The following is a 17,162-nucleotide window of genomic DNA, read 5'->3' as shown; positions in this document are numbered from 1 at the left end:
TTTAATGTATAAAAATAATGATAACTCTTGAAAACATCAGATTTTTAATTGATAAACTAAAACAACAAGGTTAGCATACCAATAATATAATACAAATATGAGATTGTGGCATAGACAAATTGAACAATAAGTAAATAAATAATGCAGGATAATCAGGTAAATAAATAAGAAGTGGATTGTTTTGATATTAAAAATGGGTAGACATTTTATAAATAAAAAATAAAGGTCATTAAAGGAAGAAAAATTGAGTATTTTAAAGAATTAAAGAAAAATTTAATATTTACAAAAAATTACATTTTCTATAAAATGTAAACTATCAAAAAGTAAACAATTACATTCTTATAGAAAGATTACTATCTTTTTTTCTCTCAGAGGGAATTTGCTTTTGTAATTAGTATCAATTATTGCAATTCAGTAAAATGTATGGAAGACCACTGGTAACATTACTCAAATTACAGTATTATTTTAAAAAATGATTGAGGAAAAAAATCTGGTCATAAATGACACATAACTTTCAAGTTTAATTACTATGAAATTTTTTTCTTAAATCTATGGTTTGTGAAACCAGAAACAAGCATTAGGTGATGCATTTCACTATCCTCAAATACTTACTTTAAGCGTTTTTCACTGTTATGCATAACCTGCATTGGTAAGGTCTTATTAAGAGGATGCACTAGGTGACAGTGGTGGGTTGCTACTGGTTCGCCCCAGATCAGGAGAACCAGTAGTGGCGGGAGGCTCCGCCCACTTGCCCAGACGCTTCTGTACATGCACAGAACTGTTGCGCACCCATGAGAAAACCAATAGCGACAGGTTTTGAAACCCGTCCCTGCTACGTGACTGTAGGATTCCAATAGAACAAAGCAGGTTTTTTTGCAACAGAACATCCCCTGCTCCCTTTTTCTAAAATTTGAATCCTTGCTTTGCAAGTGTGCTTTTCTCATTGATTGCTAGCCTTGAACCGAATGAGAAGTCCTGCCTTGGAAATATTTAGCATCTTATCTATTAGCTGCCCCTCAGAGAGGGAGGTGTTTACATTTGGTTAAAATGAGTTATAGCAACCTCAGAGGGGTAAAACCAAAGGTGGCTACGTCTTCAGAAGCTTCCTTTTGGGAAAGCATAAGGATAAAGGCTGCATGCTTGTGGTCTGGTTGGAGGGTTTGGCGGGTCTGTTCCTAGATGACATCCTGAAAGCAGCAGGGGAGCAACTATGAAATAAATTTTGCATCCTGGTGAGACTGAAAATGTAGGAAGTAGAAGCTGTGCAGAAAGCCAAGATGTTGCTTTAATGTACTGCTAAAATAGATCTGGTAATTCACTTAAATTTTACGAGCAGCACACCAAATAAAAATACTCTTCCTTGTCAATCTGTTTGGAGTTGGTATTGTAGTGGGAATCCTTGGCCATTATCCTGTTATGATTCTAGGCTGAGAGGAATACATCCTTTTCAAGACTTGATTTTCTTTTTATTTATATCTTAGGTTTATTCAGCCTATGGGAGAAGAGTAGAATTTACTGAGTCATAGGCAGCAATTACCTTAGTAGCTGGGAATAAATGACATCGTATTTCATAATTTGTTATACAAAAGGGAAAATTAAGCGTTCAATAACTATTAAATGTCAGTTCTCGGGTCTTGTTTTATCTCTAGGAAGAATGCAGTTTTTCTCTTTTTAATGCCAAACTAAAGTGGAAATCATTCACATTTTCCTTATAGAAGAGGAAACCACTTGGCTTGCGTATACACAGAGATTAGACAGGTTCAATTAGGGATCCTGTCAATACTGGGTCTGGCTGAACCTAAAAGAGTCAACTTGCTGGTTCAGTAAACACTATCATCCCAAAGCATAGGGGTCCCCAACTTCCGGGCCACAGCCAACCACTGAGACATACCCTATTCGGAATCGGACCACACAAAAGGCGAGCCGGGTCACGGACTGTACAGTAATTGAGACTAAACTGATTTTAAATCTAATAACAGCAGCAAGATTACTGATAGGACAGTATTGGAAGAAAAAAGAAGTACCTACAATAGAATAGAATAGAATAGAATAGAATAGAATAGAATAGAATAGAATAGAATAGAATAGAATAGAATAGGAATAGAATAGAATTTTTTATTGGCCAAGTGTGATTGGACACACAAGGAATTTGTCTTGGTGCATATGCTCTCAGGGTACATAAAAGAAAAGATACGTTTATCAAGGTACAACATTTACAACACAACTGATAGTCAATATATCAATATAAATCATAAGGATTGCCAGCAACAAAGTTACAGTCATACAGTCATAAGTGGAAGGAGATGGGTGATGGGAACTATGAGAAGATTAATAGTAGTGCAGATTTAGTAAATAGTTTGACAGTGTTTTGGGAATTATTTGTTTAGCAGAGTGATGGCCTTCGGGAAAAAACTGTTCTTGTGTCTAGTTGTTCTGGTGTGCAGTGCTCTATAGCGTCGTTTTGAGGGTAGGAGTTGAAACAGTTTATGTCGTGAGGTTGCCAATTTGGCTGAGATGGCAAAAATCTCAGCCTTTTTGAAAGACAATACACATGAAAGATATTTAAATGAATGGAAAAAATGGATTGACTATATTCAAAACAGATATCAGACTAGAGTTATCAGACTGCCTTTGAATGATTAGAATGCATTATTTTTGATTGTTTTGGGGGAGGTTAGGAATTGATGAGAATTGTAGGAGTATAATTTAGTTAGGAGGAAAAATTTTTTAGCATATGTTTGTTTTATTTTTAACTATACCTTGTGTTTGTTCTGGGAAGTCGGGGGGAAGGGGGGATAGTAAAGGGAGGGGGGAGGGGGCTAGGCGGAAACGGGGGAGAAAAAAGTTTTGTAAAACTTTTTCAATAAAAAAAAAAAGAGGCGAGCCGGGATATTCACAGAACTCCACTTGTATGAGCGGCACCCCAAAGGCTTCTCTTCTTTTTTGCATGCTCCTGATGCTCCAAAAGCGGAGCAATGAGAGCAGAGGCTGAGTGGGATGAGCGGGTCCTGCTCAGCTTTGCTGATTCACTGAGGCTGCCTGTGCAGGACACCTGATCTGCTTTTGGAGCGTCAGGCAGCCTCAGTGAGTCTGAAGGGGCGCAAGACCACGCTTCCAAAGGCTTTTCTTCTCTGGGCCAAAAACTTCTGCAAACGGACGAAAGGCTTCAGGGAAGTGATCTTGTGCTGCTTCAGGCTTTCCATTCCTTTGCAAAAGCTTTTGGCACAGAGAAGCCTGAAGGAGTGCAAAACTGGCCTCCAAAATCTTCTCTTCTGTCTTGCGTGAGTGAAGCTGTGCGTGTGTACATACGCACGCACCAGCCCATCACTCACACAGCTCAGTTCCCCTTTCCCTCCCCCAGCCAGGCCACCAAGCCAAAAAGGTTGGGGGCCCGCTGCGTAAGCACCTTTTGCAACCTTTTTCAAAGATGGCCTCATTGTATAATGATGAAACGCAGAAACTGCTGTGGCAACAGAGACAATTACAAAGTATATGGAAGGAGAAAGGGCGTAATACAGGGCCTGACTCTTGTTTTGTAATAACAGTTTCGTCTACTAAAACACAAAAATATTCAAATGAACCAAGAATATGGATTTGGAAGTGATTCTCTTGTAAACAGTATGTTCATATGTTCAAATTGAGCAATGAAAACAACTTGTTAATTATTTTTTAATTACATTTATTATTATTGCAGCATTTGATGAAGGGAAAACCAAAAGTTCTTACCTTTGTTTCTTGAATATATGAAATGCCTTATCACTGGAAAAGTTAGATCGATTGTCAGTTTCTGGTTGAAAAGAAACTGACTGCACACATGAAGGCAACCAGAGGGAAACCTGTTAATTGCACATAATGATAAGTAAGCAATTCTCCATTTCAATATACGCTTCTCTCTAAGCAAAGTATGCAGAATCTAGCCTTAAAGTTGGAATTTCAATCTCTTCTCTTTACTATGCCTTAGATTCATTGCTAAAACATAAATGTAAGTCAACTTGTAGCAGTGTAATCAAATGACCGATTTTAAGCAACATAACCTTCAAAACGTGATTTTGTTATTTCATATGCTGCTGTTATTCTATACTATACTATACTATAACTATACTATACTATTATTCTAATAATAGTATTCCCTTATTTTTCAGTTAATTGTAACTGCCATTTACAAGGCAGAGGGAGGTTCATGTGCAAAAACTGTATGCACAAAAATATGTCAAGAAAATAAACAACACAAGCACTATCAACTGAAGAAGCCATCGTTTTTGTCTCCAAGAAGTAATTTCCAATAAGTTTTGCAAAGCCCTTTTCAATATTTCCTTCATATTACCTTTGCTGTTGTGTTTTCATAGGCTGCCATTAGCCTCTCATGCAAACCAAGGGAAAAAGATGCAATTCGGTCATTCTCAGCCAGGAGCTTCAGCGTCCCTTTCTCTAAATGAGAAACAATTCTGCCAAGACAACAGCAATCAAGAAGAAGAGCACATTGTGATACTGCATTTAAATCCAAAGAAGATGAATTCCACTGCATTGCTACTCTTTATATCCACCACTGACAGTCTGCATTCTCAGCTCTATCACCCACTGACTGGAGCTATGCTGGGAGCAACATCCTGCCCAGGTAAGATTTAGGAAGCTCCTGAAAATCATCCTTTCTAAATGGGGCTTTGATGCCAAAGGAGAAAGAATGATAGTCATCTTTTCTCTCTTCTGGATTGTTTCTATTGATGTGAGCTCTTTATATGCCAAGATAAATGATTCAAAGAATGTCTGAGCCATCTATTTTGGAAAAAGAACCTGTTACAGTGCCAGAATCCCCTGTTTTGGATTCTCCTAGCACTACTGGAAGATCCGATGGAACTGCACACTCATCCAATACCTCAGATGTGGAATCCACAGGTGCTGCTAGTACAAAAGAAACCACCTCAAATAGTATTTCCAAACATTGCAGTTTATCTGATTCTAGAAAAAGGACACGAACAGGAAGAACTTGGCCATCCATGATACCCCACTTAAGGAGAAGAGGACGTCTCCCACGAAAAGCACTCCAGAAGGCAAAGGCAAAGATGCCTATCAATATGATGAACTCAATACAGAGATTCTGAATAATTTGGCAGATCAGGAGTTGCAGCTTAATCATCTCAAGAACTCTATTACCAGTTACTTTGCTGCTGCAGGTAGGATAGCTTGTGGTGAAAAATACCACAAGTGTAATGTCGGGTTACACTTGATGGAAAAGTTCAGTATCTTGTGGAATGGGAAGGAGAAACTGCTTCCTGACTATAGTGCTAAATATTATTTCCTGCACTGTCCTTTATCTATTTATAGGCAGAGTACTGGAGTGCAGAAGGGAACCAAAATGGATATTTGTAAAAATGAAAAACCAAGTTAGCCATAACACTTCTTGAACAGAACAATTTTTTATCACATAAGAGGCCTACTGACTAAAAAAATAAGGCTAGATTCTTAATGTGCTTAAAATGAGGATCTAGACTGCGTTGGGTTGGGAATCTGGGATTTCATTTGCTTTAAAATATTCACAAGTCAAAAAAAGCCTTGTCTCTAGTATATATTCCATGGGTATTTTTTTGTGAGTAGGGACTATTTTCTGTAAGTAGGACAAATTTTGAAAAAGAAAAAAAAAGATTGCTGTTGTATCCTTTGTACATTGCCCAGAGTTGTGTGATATAAAGAGATAAATTTATGTTAAATAAATAATTAAAATAATAGGAAAGCTATGCAGCCTATGAACAGTTTGAAATAAATACCAGGTGTGAAAGTATCTGCTTTCTTATGAAAGCAGCTAAATCATTGCACTTACTCAAACTGATAATCCAAAACTTGCACAGCAAAGTAAACACAGTTGTGTATACTGTGAAAGTGCTGCCTCTCAATCAAATCTGTAAACAAAATAGGAAAAAAAGTACTTGAAGGAACTCATTCCACAGAATTCAGGCAGGTTCAAGAACAAAGACACAGCTTCCAGGACTGCCATTTACCTTGAACACCTAGGAAAGAATAACTACCAAAGGAATTATACGTTGTTATAAAACACTTCTCAGCAGATAGCATCAACTGCTCAAAATTTTTATTTTAAATATTCTTGCTGCCCAAATGAGGAAATAAGCTAAAAATCTAGATGTTAAACATGGCTTCTGATTATATAAGTATTGGGAAACTAAGTTAAAATGATTTTCAAATAATGCATGTCAAACCATAGTTGAAAGCTGCCTTGCAACATAACATACCTCGTAAGACCTTAATAATTTCTCAGTTTTTTAGTTACAGTGAGAAGCTATAACTTCTGCAGCTTCATAATCAGTAAAAGAGCTGTGGTGGCGCAATGGTTAGGATGCAGTACTGCAGGCTAATTCTGCTGACTGCCAGCAGTTTGAATCTCACCAGGCTCAAGGTTGACTCAGCCTTCCATCCTTCTGAGGTCAGTAAAATGAGGACCCAGATTGTTGGAAACAATATGCTGACTCTGTAAACCACTTAGAGAGGACTGTGAAGCGGTATGTAAGTCTAAGTGCTATTGCTATTTAAGCTAAAAATAAATTGTTCAGTCCATTTAAATGAAACTTTTCCAAAATCTTATTTTTCTTAGTAGAATCCTTCTAACATTGTTTACTATCATATGTGCTATAATATACATATCATATATGACATCTAAGGATTCTTATATCATGTCTGACCTGCGTTCTGTTCCATAAATCCCATGTTACTCTCCCTATCTTCTGCAAAGGAAGTTCCCTTTGCTGTTAGCAGCTGCAATACAAAGAAAAGCTCTGAGAAGATATTTGGCACGAGGTTTTCTGCAAAAAAAAAAAAGTAAACAAGAATAGCAGTTATCCAAAAGGTTCCCTCTGGTGTTCATTACAGGTAGTCCTTGACTTATGACCACAATTGAGCCCAAAATTTATGTTATTAAGTGAGACATTTGTTAAATGAGTTTTGCTCCATTTTACAACTTTCCTTGCCACAGTTGTTAAGTGAATCATTGCAGTTCTTAAGTTAGTAACCTGGTTGTTAAGTGAACCTGGCTTCCCCATTGACTTTGCTTGTCAGAAGGTCGCAAAAGGCGATCACGTGACCTTAGGACACAGCAACCATCATAAATATGAACCAGTTGCCTAGCATCCAAATTTTGATCATGTGACTATGGAGATGCAGCAATGGTCGTAAATGAAAAACGGTCATAAGTCACTGTTTTCAGTGCTGTTGTAACTTTGAACAATCACTAAATGAACTGTTGTAAGTCGAGGACTACCTGTGTTTTAAAGACAAGTACGATCATATCAACCTGTGTTTAGATTTAAAAAAACTTTTATATTTTAAAAAGGAGCAACGTATAATGCCTTTTAAAACATTGATAAAATATATGTAACTAAAAATAAATTTAAAATTAGATGCTAGGGTTTATTGGTTTTACCCAATTAAAAACTGCTTTAACAGACTGATTTGACTTTCAGGGGAAAAAATGTTTACTTTTATTATTTTTACATTATTTTACACCAAAATATCAAGGACTTGCACTTGCCTAATGCAAATGGCTAGTAACCTATAACAGTTTCAGAAGCTGCTCTCTGAATAACAAACTGGAGAATGAGAAAAGGAAGCTATCTTGAAGAGAAAATTACTATCCCCGTTCAGCTCTGCCTGGACACTATATACCCAAAAGCCTACTCTCAAGGGAACACAGCTATTACTGTAAAAGAATAGTTTCCCTGCATTAAGCTAAGGTCTGACTTGTCTTCATCTGAAGCCTTTTTTGCAAGCTAAAAAATGTCTAATACAATCAGACATTCCAAGAACTCATTTTAGCATAATGCTATCCTCTTCTCTAATAATTCAGGCTTGATATGATTAATTCATGGCTTGGCTTAATCAAAATTTTTCATTCTCATTGAGCAAAGCTTTAGTACTATCTTTCCCTGTCAAACAGAATGACAATTACATAAACCACGCTGTTTTGTATAAGGCTAAATCAGAACCAATAGACCAAAATGTCACATAATATGCTAAGATTCCAACCATATTATGGCTTAATATAATGAGTTTTATATATATACATATTATAATATATTTAGCATAATGCTATCCTCTTCTCTAATAATTCAGGCTTGATATGATTAATTTATGGCTTGATTTAATCAGAATTTTTCATTCTCATTCTAGTATACTGAACAATGCAAAAAAATAATTGGCTTAGTTTTGACTTAGCCACTGTTGTTCATAAGCTACGATTTATTATGGGTAATTCTCAAATTTCGACAGCAAACCCAATTACTATTGTTAACTAAACATTAGATTGTTAACTAATCATTAGATTACGGGACCGCCTGCTGTTACCGCATGCCTCCCACCGACCCGTACGCTCTCACAGAGAGGGTCTTCTCAGGGTGCCGTCCGCCAAACAATGTTGGCTGGCAGCCCCCAGGGGAAGGGCCTTCTCTGTGGGAGCTCCTATGCTCTGGAACGAACTTCCTCCTGGACTACGTCAAGTGCCTGATCTTCGGACCTTTCGCCGTGAGCTGAAAACGCATTTATTTATTCAAGCGTGACTGGCATAATATTTATAATATTTTTAATATTTTAAATATTTTAAAATTTTAACTGGGGTTTTATTATTATATGGTTTATAATTTTAAATTTTAAACTTTTAAATGTGGCCATTTTTTTCTAAATATGCTCGGTTTTAAATTGTCGTTTTAATTGTACATTTCTGTGTTTTTTTATCTTTTGGCTTCTCCCTGAGTCCTTCGGGAGAAGGGCGGTATAAAAATTTAATAAATAAATAAATAAATAAATAAAAGATTCTCCTTGCAATTTCCTGCTGGCTTCCCACATTCAAAGTGTCCCACCAGGCAGCAGCCATTTATTTCCTGCTGACTTGCTTGCGCAGGACATGCACAGGTGCACAGGGGGCTTGAGTGGCACAGCACGAGTTCAGTGAAGTTTGGGCTTGTTGCTGGGTAGGGGGTAGGATCAAGGGGTGCATGGGGGTATGGAGGAAGTATGACAAGGCTTGGGCAGGTTGCGTGGGGAGGTGAGGGAGGCATGGCTTGGGGAAGATCCTCAGAGGTGCACAAGTGGCAAGGGAGGTGTGGCAAGGGAAAATTGGATAGCATAAGTAGTGGGGGAGATGCGACAAGGCTCAGGGAAAGCGCTATGAGGGTGCCAAGGCAGCATAGCAAGGCCAGAACTTCAAGGACTAGTCGTAACCAACATTCATTCAGCACCATCATAACTTCAAATAGTTGGCCACAAACTACTCAGAGTTGCAGGAGCGAGTTAGGCAGCAAATAAATTTAATAAATAAATAATAATACATCGAGCCCTGCCTGTAGCAGTGATAGTCAATGTATATAATTTGTATGAATTAATTTAAAAAACTAAGTTGCGCAGAATTATATTTCTCAGTTTTCTGATTCCGAGTATGCATTATTATAGCAGTTATTATTAACAGAATGGGGCATAATACATATATAAGTTTGGTGTAAGAACAGCATTGTACTCTTATCAGCTACTGTTTTTTCAAAGCAAGATTCATTTGAAATTTCATCTCTGATAAATGTCTGTGCATACACATTGTCATTCTTGCTCTTCTCTCAAATCAATAGAAATCCCAAGTGTTAGTCCGTTTCAATTTTTCTACCTGCTATGCAAATGGAATAAAGCTCAGCTAAGTGTTCCAGCTGTTTTCTGTAAGTCACTTTGTTGACATCAGCTGAGGCTACCGACTGGTTTTCAGTTTGGAAATATACATTCCAACCAACATTAGATTTGGTAGGCATGCCAGAATCCAGAGATAAACTTATAGAGGAAGACGTGTGATGCAATAATTTAGATCTGTAATACAAAAAGAGTAAATGGCCACAGAATTACCAATCATAAAAACATTACCTTCTCTACTGCGTCTGCTGGATTATTTCAAACATTTATCCAGAATTTTAAAAAATGTGAAGTCTTTAAGAAACTTATCTTAATACATTTTACTGCTATTTCCTGCTGTATTTGTAACAACAGCACTTTTATATAATACTATGGACCAAATCTGAAAATAAACCCAGTTACTTATGAATCTAAAAAAACACCAAGGAGAATAGTTAGAACTTGCAGATCACATCTCTGTTAAAAGCAATGGAGAAGTAATATTTAAGATGTTCTATTTCTTTAAGAAATGGGTATATGACAACTCACCGCAGCCAACTCACCACAGCCAATTCAGTGCAGCTACCTCACTGGGTAACAACTCGCCACAGAACAACAGTTACACTAATATAGAAGAAAAGTGGAATATCATCTTTAAAGAAAGGATGCCAAAGAAGGGACAAAATCAAATGTGAATGACAAAAATTATTTTAAATAATTAAATTTAATTGTTGAATTGTCTTGCAGCGAGTTGTCCTGTAGAGAGTTGGCCATTGCGAGTTGTCTCGCAGTGGTTGGCTGTGACAAATTGGCTGCGGTGAGTTGTCCCATTCCATTAAGAAATGCCTGAAATCACACTGTCAACCCATAGCATATCTCTCTCTCCCCTTGGCACCAGATCACAAGTTCTATTACCTTTCTTTCTTCAACATCTCTCTTTCTTCCTGAAGGCTTCCTGTAATAGAAGTTAAATTCATGTCCTGAGAATCATTAAGGTTCTCAGAACTTGCTCCAGACTGAACTTGAGAGTTGCCAACAGGTGTAGAAGTGAAGCACATTTTGGGCTTGGACAGAGTTCTCTCAGTACTCACAGGAGTAGGATTTATTCTTCTTGATGGTTTGGTTTTGCTAAAACCAAAGAGAAAATCAGTTCAAGAGACAGTAAACCTTTTCAATATTTAAGATAAAAGAAGATACCTGACAGTTCAAGCCAAGGTTCTAAGAATGCAATATAGTTTCCAAGTGACTAAGTGACTAATAAGCTTTTGAGGACTATGTAAATAGGATATGGGTGCAATAGCATTCTTTTTCTCCATTCTAAAAAAACTGAAACTAATAAATATACTGCTTCTGATATTGGAAATAGAATCTATCCTTAATGAATGCTCGCTACATATTATAGTAGCAATTTCCACTGTTTTTGTTCTGTGATCTGTGAAGAAATACTTTTTATCTATTCCAAATCTACCATAATGCAACTTTATTGGTTGCATAGGATTCTAGTATTTTGTGGGAGAGGGAAAATGTTGATTTCAGTATCAATTTTTTTCAATAGCACGCATTATTTTCTATAGTTTAATTGAATTCTTCCTTACTCATCTTTTTTTCTACAATAAAAGCCCCAAAGAACAGTTAAGATTTCATAATAGAAATTGCTGTAGTCTCTTAAAAGTTTCCTTCTTCATACAGATAATCCAAAACTATGATATTCTGCAGCCATCTACTGGCAACTGGCAAAATACTTTAATAAATTTAATGTATTTATTTTTTCAATAAATTAATGCATCACTTTCCAAAAGTTCATTAATGTTGTCAGCACTTTTCCCTTCAATATTTTTCTATGACAAGCCCAAGAGTCCACAAGCCCAAAGTAACTCATGCCGTAACCTCTATACCAGTGTTTCTCAACCCTGGGAACGTCAAGATGTGTAGACTTCAATTCCCAGTCATCCTGGCTTGCTGGGGAATACTGGAAACTGAAATCCCCACCTCTTAAAATTCCCAAGGTTGAGAAACATTGTTCTATATGATTATTCTATCAAATATGTATATTTATCAAGAAATAATTTTGTTAATTGAATAGATTTTACATAAAAGGACATACTCATATTCTATGTAATATCACAGGCATCTGATCAATATTTTGGCTTTAGCTGTTAAAATGAGCATCTATTAAACACACTTACCTGAAGCAAAGTTGTAGAGAAGGAGAAGGCAATTTAAAGTCTTAGCATTTGTAAGGGGACTGAAGCTAGATAATCAGCAGAATGATTTTTTTGCCACAGTTGTTAAGCAAATCACTGAAATTGCTAAGTGAATCCTATGGCCATTAAGTGAATCTAGGTTCCTATATTGACTCTGCTTGTAAGAAGCTGGTGATTAAAAATGGTAATCACATGACACCGGAACAGTGCATCAGTCATAAATGCATGCCAGTTGGAAGCACCCAAATTTTGATCACATGACCATGAGTATGCTGCAACGTTGCAAGTCTGAAAATGATCATAAGTCACTTTTTTAGTGCTGTTGTAATTTCAAACGGTAACTAAATGATTGGCTGTATGTCAAGGAATATCTGTACATATATTTGGATGGCATCAACATACAGTATGCATATAGACATTAAATAATAGAGGAAAACCCTGAATCCTGTAGTACAGGGATGTCAAACTCATTTTCATTGAGGGCCATATCAGAGTTGTCTTTGACCTTGGGGTGGGTGAGGCTGGGGTAGGTGTGGCCAGCTTGGCATCACTTGTGTCGGGGGCACCTGTGGTGGCCAAGTGTTAAGGCAGGACTTCCCCCAGGCCCTCCTTCCCTCTCATTATAATCTCCTTCCTTCCTTTTCTTCTTTTTCCTTCCCTCTTCATTCTCCTTTCTTCTTTTCCCCTTCCTTCTTTTTCCTCCCTTGCTTTCTTCCCATCTTCACTTCTTTTTCTTTCTCTTTCCTCTTTGTCTCTCCCTTTCTCCTTTTCTGTCCCTTCTTGGATGCTCAAATGCAAAAGGGGAAACATTTCTCCTTTTGTTTTGTTTTATTTTTAGTTTGTTTTGCTAGCCCTCTGCCAGTGAAAACGGAGTTCCATTTTTTATGGCAGAGGGTTGTAGGAGGCCGTTGCAGCAAAAAATGGAGCCCGGGCAGGCAGCACTCGGGCCCCCGAGCTCCGTTTTCACTGACAGAGGCACTGTTTTCACTGTTTCCAGGGCGGCCCTGCAGGCCAGATCTAAGCACCCCATGGGCTAAATCCAGCCCACAGGTCTTAACTTTGACACCCTTGCTTGAAACTTTGCTTCAAGTCCTGCATTTCTCTAAAAGTTATCTTGCCATCCCAGAAGCAGGACATTTCTTCTTCATCGGAATTACCAAGATTTGAGAGCTGAGACTTACTTTATTTTTCCAGCAGCACTCATGGGTGGAAACTCCTCCAAATCATGTAAATTAAGTTGGTCAGATGGCGAACAAGTGGAGACAAGATTCATTTCACCCGGTTTCTTCTGTTTCAATGAGGAGAATGAGGAACTTTCACTTTTTACTTCATCACTTGTGTTTCTTCCTACATCGTGTCCCATTGGCCGACTAGAACCACTTGCACAATTGCTTCCTTTTCTTCTGCTTCGCCTTATTGGGGCAGCAACAAGAAAACTCCCCAAGTTTGTTTTCTGAGCAGATCGTCTCTCACTGCGAGAGAAAAAAGGGCTCGAACCCACACTTGGGCTACTGCTGAGATCCACATTTAAGAGATCACTACTGGAATTCAGTTCATTTGACCCATTAACAACTGAAGATCCATGCAATTCTGAAGCAGAAATACTGGTATTTGGAGACTGCAAGCCAGTAGGAACTCTATCAAAGAAAAGTTGTCCCCGACAGCTACTAGTATGGAACTTTTTTTCAGATCCGGTCCTTCTAGTATAGCTACTAGAATTTCTCAAGATCTTGGAATTTGGAATTTTAGCAGGGGTAGATGGTCCATGGGTCAATATCTGACTAGTCTGTTCCCTGATGTAGTTCAGCAAAAAAGGAACAAAGTCTTTTTGAAGCAAATTAAGGGCAACAAGTTTTGGGTGAATTGGAGTGTCCTGTACAAACAAATCATAATAAACATCAACTGATTTATTTTGCTCTGAATTTTACTTCAGACATGCATAGCTATATGCATTTTTTTTTACAAGAATGAAAGTTATGAATTTCTATTATAAGCATACAAACCCAAATGAAACAATTTCAAAACCAAATCCCTCAGGTAATCTAAGACCAGAAATCAGAGACTTACCGTAATTCATTAAATCATAATCACTTCTCCTCTCAAACGTTTACCAAATTAACAGATGGTAACAACATGCGACTACACATTGCTCTACCAATATACAGTTTTAAAAATCTTGGCATTCAGTTGCCAATTTGGAAAAGCACCATCCTGTATATGCTGATATTTATATAAAATATTTATTTACCACAGTGATTTCCACCAGCAATTTTTCTCTTTTCAATGAATGTCAGAATGAAGATTTTAATTTTTTCCCCTTCATTACTACAGCAAAATTGTTTTCTATTCTAAAGAAATAGAACTGTGTGGAAGTCAGAAAAACAATTTATCATAATTTATATCAGACTTCAACAGAAAATTGCAAGCAGATGCATATTACTAACTGTCCAAGATGGATTCTAATATGTAAAAATGCCATAGGAAAGCTGCATTAGAAGCTTGTTTTGGCTGTTTCTACCAGTATTATTAAATCTTCTATAATCAGAGTACTCATTTCCTTTGTAAATATATCTGTCTTCTTTTCTGGATAATTTAAGCTTCATATATGAAAACGTTTAATTTTTATTACACTTTCATTAAATTAACCAGAACGAAAACTAAGCATTAGGTTTCTTGCTTTTTCCATTCACCCCATGTACATAAATCTTAGCTACAGATGTTCTCTTGTTACAGAGGACATAGGAACAATGATTTGGGTGAAATGCTAAGGTCATTTCCTCTCATGGTAAATCACTGGTAACTTTAGCCACTTCCATCTGCAGGAGGGGCTAAACAGGAGCAGATAGACAGTTATATACTTGCTCATTACAAGGATGAAGAATTCCAACTTAATACATTATGGCCAAATACATTTAATCCAGAATCTGCCTGTTTAGACAGAATGGCACTTTATATCCACAGAACAGTTCTAAATCAGGTCTGGGGTCTGGGGACAGGTACCAGCTGCTGCATGTTGGGAACCAGGCCACACAAATGGTGGGCGAGCAGGGGAGTACACAAAGCTGCATTTGTGCCAGTGGCACATGTGCAAAACCATCCCCTCCCCCCCACAATCACTGGTGTGGGTCCACAAAGCTGGAAAGGTTGGGGACCGCTATTCTAAATTAGGAAGAAGCTGGTACAATGGAGGTCTCCGCGCCCCATTTTCAGCCTAGACAGCCTCTTGCAGCACTCTGCCGGCCAAAATGGCCCCGTTTTGGCTGCCAGAGGCACCACCAGCCAGTCCTTTGCTATTTCCAGGCTGACCCTACCTGCCAGATTTAAGCACCCTGTGGGCTAGATTTAGCCCATGGGCCTTGAGTTTGACACCCCTGTACTAGAGGATTTTAGTCTTGCTTTGCAATATGCAAGCTTCCTATTTGTTTCTTAAGCATGTTTTTAATTTGGAGCAGAGTCTTTTGAGCATAGAGGAAAGATGTCCAGTTCCTATAGGCTTTATTTTGTGTATCTGGGTTTGCCCTTAGTTCCCTTTATTTCTACTTCCTTAAAGTTTTTTTATTGTTAATTTTAACAATAGTTTAATAATTAAAATTAAACAATTAACTGGCACTTCTTTAGCATCTTTAGACCAACAAATGGCATTAAAATCTTATTAGTTCCCATGCACCATCCAAAATACAAAGGCACTGAAGGTAAAGACAGTCTTTTGAATGACACTAAGAATGCTTTAATCAGCAATGCACTACTTAATTACTGTAATCACAAGAGAGCCATTTTAAAATACCCTACACAATAACCAGTGTAATAAAAAGACAATCAAATATTTGTTCAAACAGCTGCTTATAAAGGGAGTATAATTTACTTTCCAATTACCTGGAGTTGCTGAACATTGATTTATTCACTGATTATAGGAAATACTTATGCACAGTTAGGCTGTAATGTTTCTTTAAACTGACCAAGCAAAACACATACATTGCATGTGTGTGTAGAGATCTCAAGTCCAACATTAATTCTCTAGAGAGTGAAATAGTACAAAGACTTATTTATGCTTAGTTCAGGGATTCTACAGTTCTTCCAGTTATAAATGTTCATGCCTAAGTAGAATTATGTTTGTGGACCCTATGCCATCTCCTGATGGTTTAGATAGCATATCAAAATTGATCCTTGATCAGTAAATCCTAGATTATATTTAAGAATGGCTCCAGCCAAGCTAGATTGATGTGATCACTTCCGCCATTTGACATGCAAGCAGTTGCTATCAAATTTTTTTTTGTTTGCTGCAGGTGCCAAAGTAACTTGATTGGATATGGTTACAATGTTACTTGACTCCGCACAGGAAACGACAATCCCGTTGCTTTCTCCCTTTCAGGTAATCCAAGATCCAAGCCTGTTTTGATTTGCCAGCCTGCAGGCAAAACTTTTGTTTTTGTAAAGAACTCATTCCCACATGCGCAAAAGACAGCAGACGCATGTGAAATATGGTTTTCGTGACATCTGCAACTCTGGGCGCATCTGCTTGGGAATAAGTTTCCTCTGACTTTTCCCAGCCTTAATTTCAAGGGGGAAATTTAAACTTTCTCCTCCTCCCCTCCGGAATGGGTTGAAAAGACACTGACCCGCGGCCAAGGCTGACCTGCAAGCACGTACAGGTCAGTGCAATTGGGGGGAAGGAGCGCACGGGATCTCGGGGTCAGGATTACGTGGTTCCTCCCCCCCCCAAGATAAAGAGCGGATTCACACACATCATGGAGGCCCCAGAGGTGCCCTGCTCCGTAGCCTCCAGGGCCGCGCAGGAGGAGCACCTAAAAAGGCAAAGCGCGGCGACTATTCCTGCTTTCCCCCCCCGCTATTCCTCCTTTTCGGTGCTTTTGAAGGCGAGGAGAAACTTCCCCGCCCCGGCCAACTTCCCGCCCCACGGAGGGCTAACTTAAAGAAGCGTCGCTGTTGCCAAAGCTGGCTGCGCGTTTTACCTCTTCGGCGCATCTCTGGCTTGACTTCAGCCACCGCACCACCTCGCCGGCTGCCACCTCGTCCCGCAAGAGCAGCTCCAAAGCAGCCGCCATCCCCCCACCGCCCTTCGAACTAGAGGCGCCGCTTCTGCAGGCTTCGGGGCAGGCGCGCAAACACGCCTCGCTGCAGCCCTCGAAGCCGCCCTGAGCAGCAGCAGGAGAGAGGGAGAGGGAGGGGGGGAGAGAAAGAAGGGGCGGGGTCTGGTTTCCTTCTAACTCCGGGTTACTGCTCAGCACGTGAGGAGCGCACGGGGGGGGGAAAGAGACGGATGGGACGCCGGACGCGCTGGGTTGAGAGGGC

General features: G+C 38.6%; 1 protein-coding gene and 1 pseudogene across 4 annotated transcripts in view; one reads left to right on the top strand and one right to left on the bottom strand.

Moving 5' to 3' along the window:
- The window catches only part of CDAN1 (codanin 1), a 36,998-nt gene extending 19,916 nt beyond the window's left edge, over positions 1-17,082 (bottom strand). The window contains exons 1-8 of one of the 4 annotated variants that reach the window (XM_058161989.1): positions 16,823-17,082; positions 13,034-13,725; positions 10,564-10,776; positions 9,653-9,846; positions 6,690-6,809; positions 5,816-5,894; positions 4,325-4,445; positions 3,727-3,836 (exon numbers count right to left, since the gene is read on the bottom strand). In XM_058161989.1, coding sequence (XP_058017972.1) covers positions 3,727-3,836; positions 4,325-4,445; positions 5,816-5,894; positions 6,690-6,809; positions 9,653-9,846; positions 10,564-10,776; positions 13,034-13,725; positions 16,823-16,915 — 1,622 coding nt within the window. In that variant the 5' untranslated portion in view covers positions 16,916-17,082. The remainder of the gene's footprint in view (positions 1-3,726; positions 3,837-4,324; positions 4,446-5,815; positions 5,895-6,689; positions 6,810-9,652; positions 9,847-10,563; positions 10,777-13,033; positions 13,726-16,822) is intronic. The other 3 variants (XM_058161988.1, XM_058161990.1, XM_058161991.1) reach the window with 3 other exon arrangements.
- On the top strand, positions 4,521-5,542 carry LOC131187580 (metal-response element-binding transcription factor 2-like; annotated as a pseudogene).
- Positions 17,083-17,162: the final 80 nt, after the last annotated feature.

Source organism: Ahaetulla prasina, chromosome 1, assembly GCF_028640845.1.
Source record: "Ahaetulla prasina isolate Xishuangbanna chromosome 1, ASM2864084v1, whole genome shotgun sequence".
Classification (NCBI taxonomy): domain Eukaryota; kingdom Metazoa; phylum Chordata; class Lepidosauria; order Squamata; family Colubridae; genus Ahaetulla; species Ahaetulla prasina.
The sequence above is the reverse complement of the archived record's forward strand: the minus strand, read 5'-3'. Positions and strand labels throughout refer to the sequence as shown.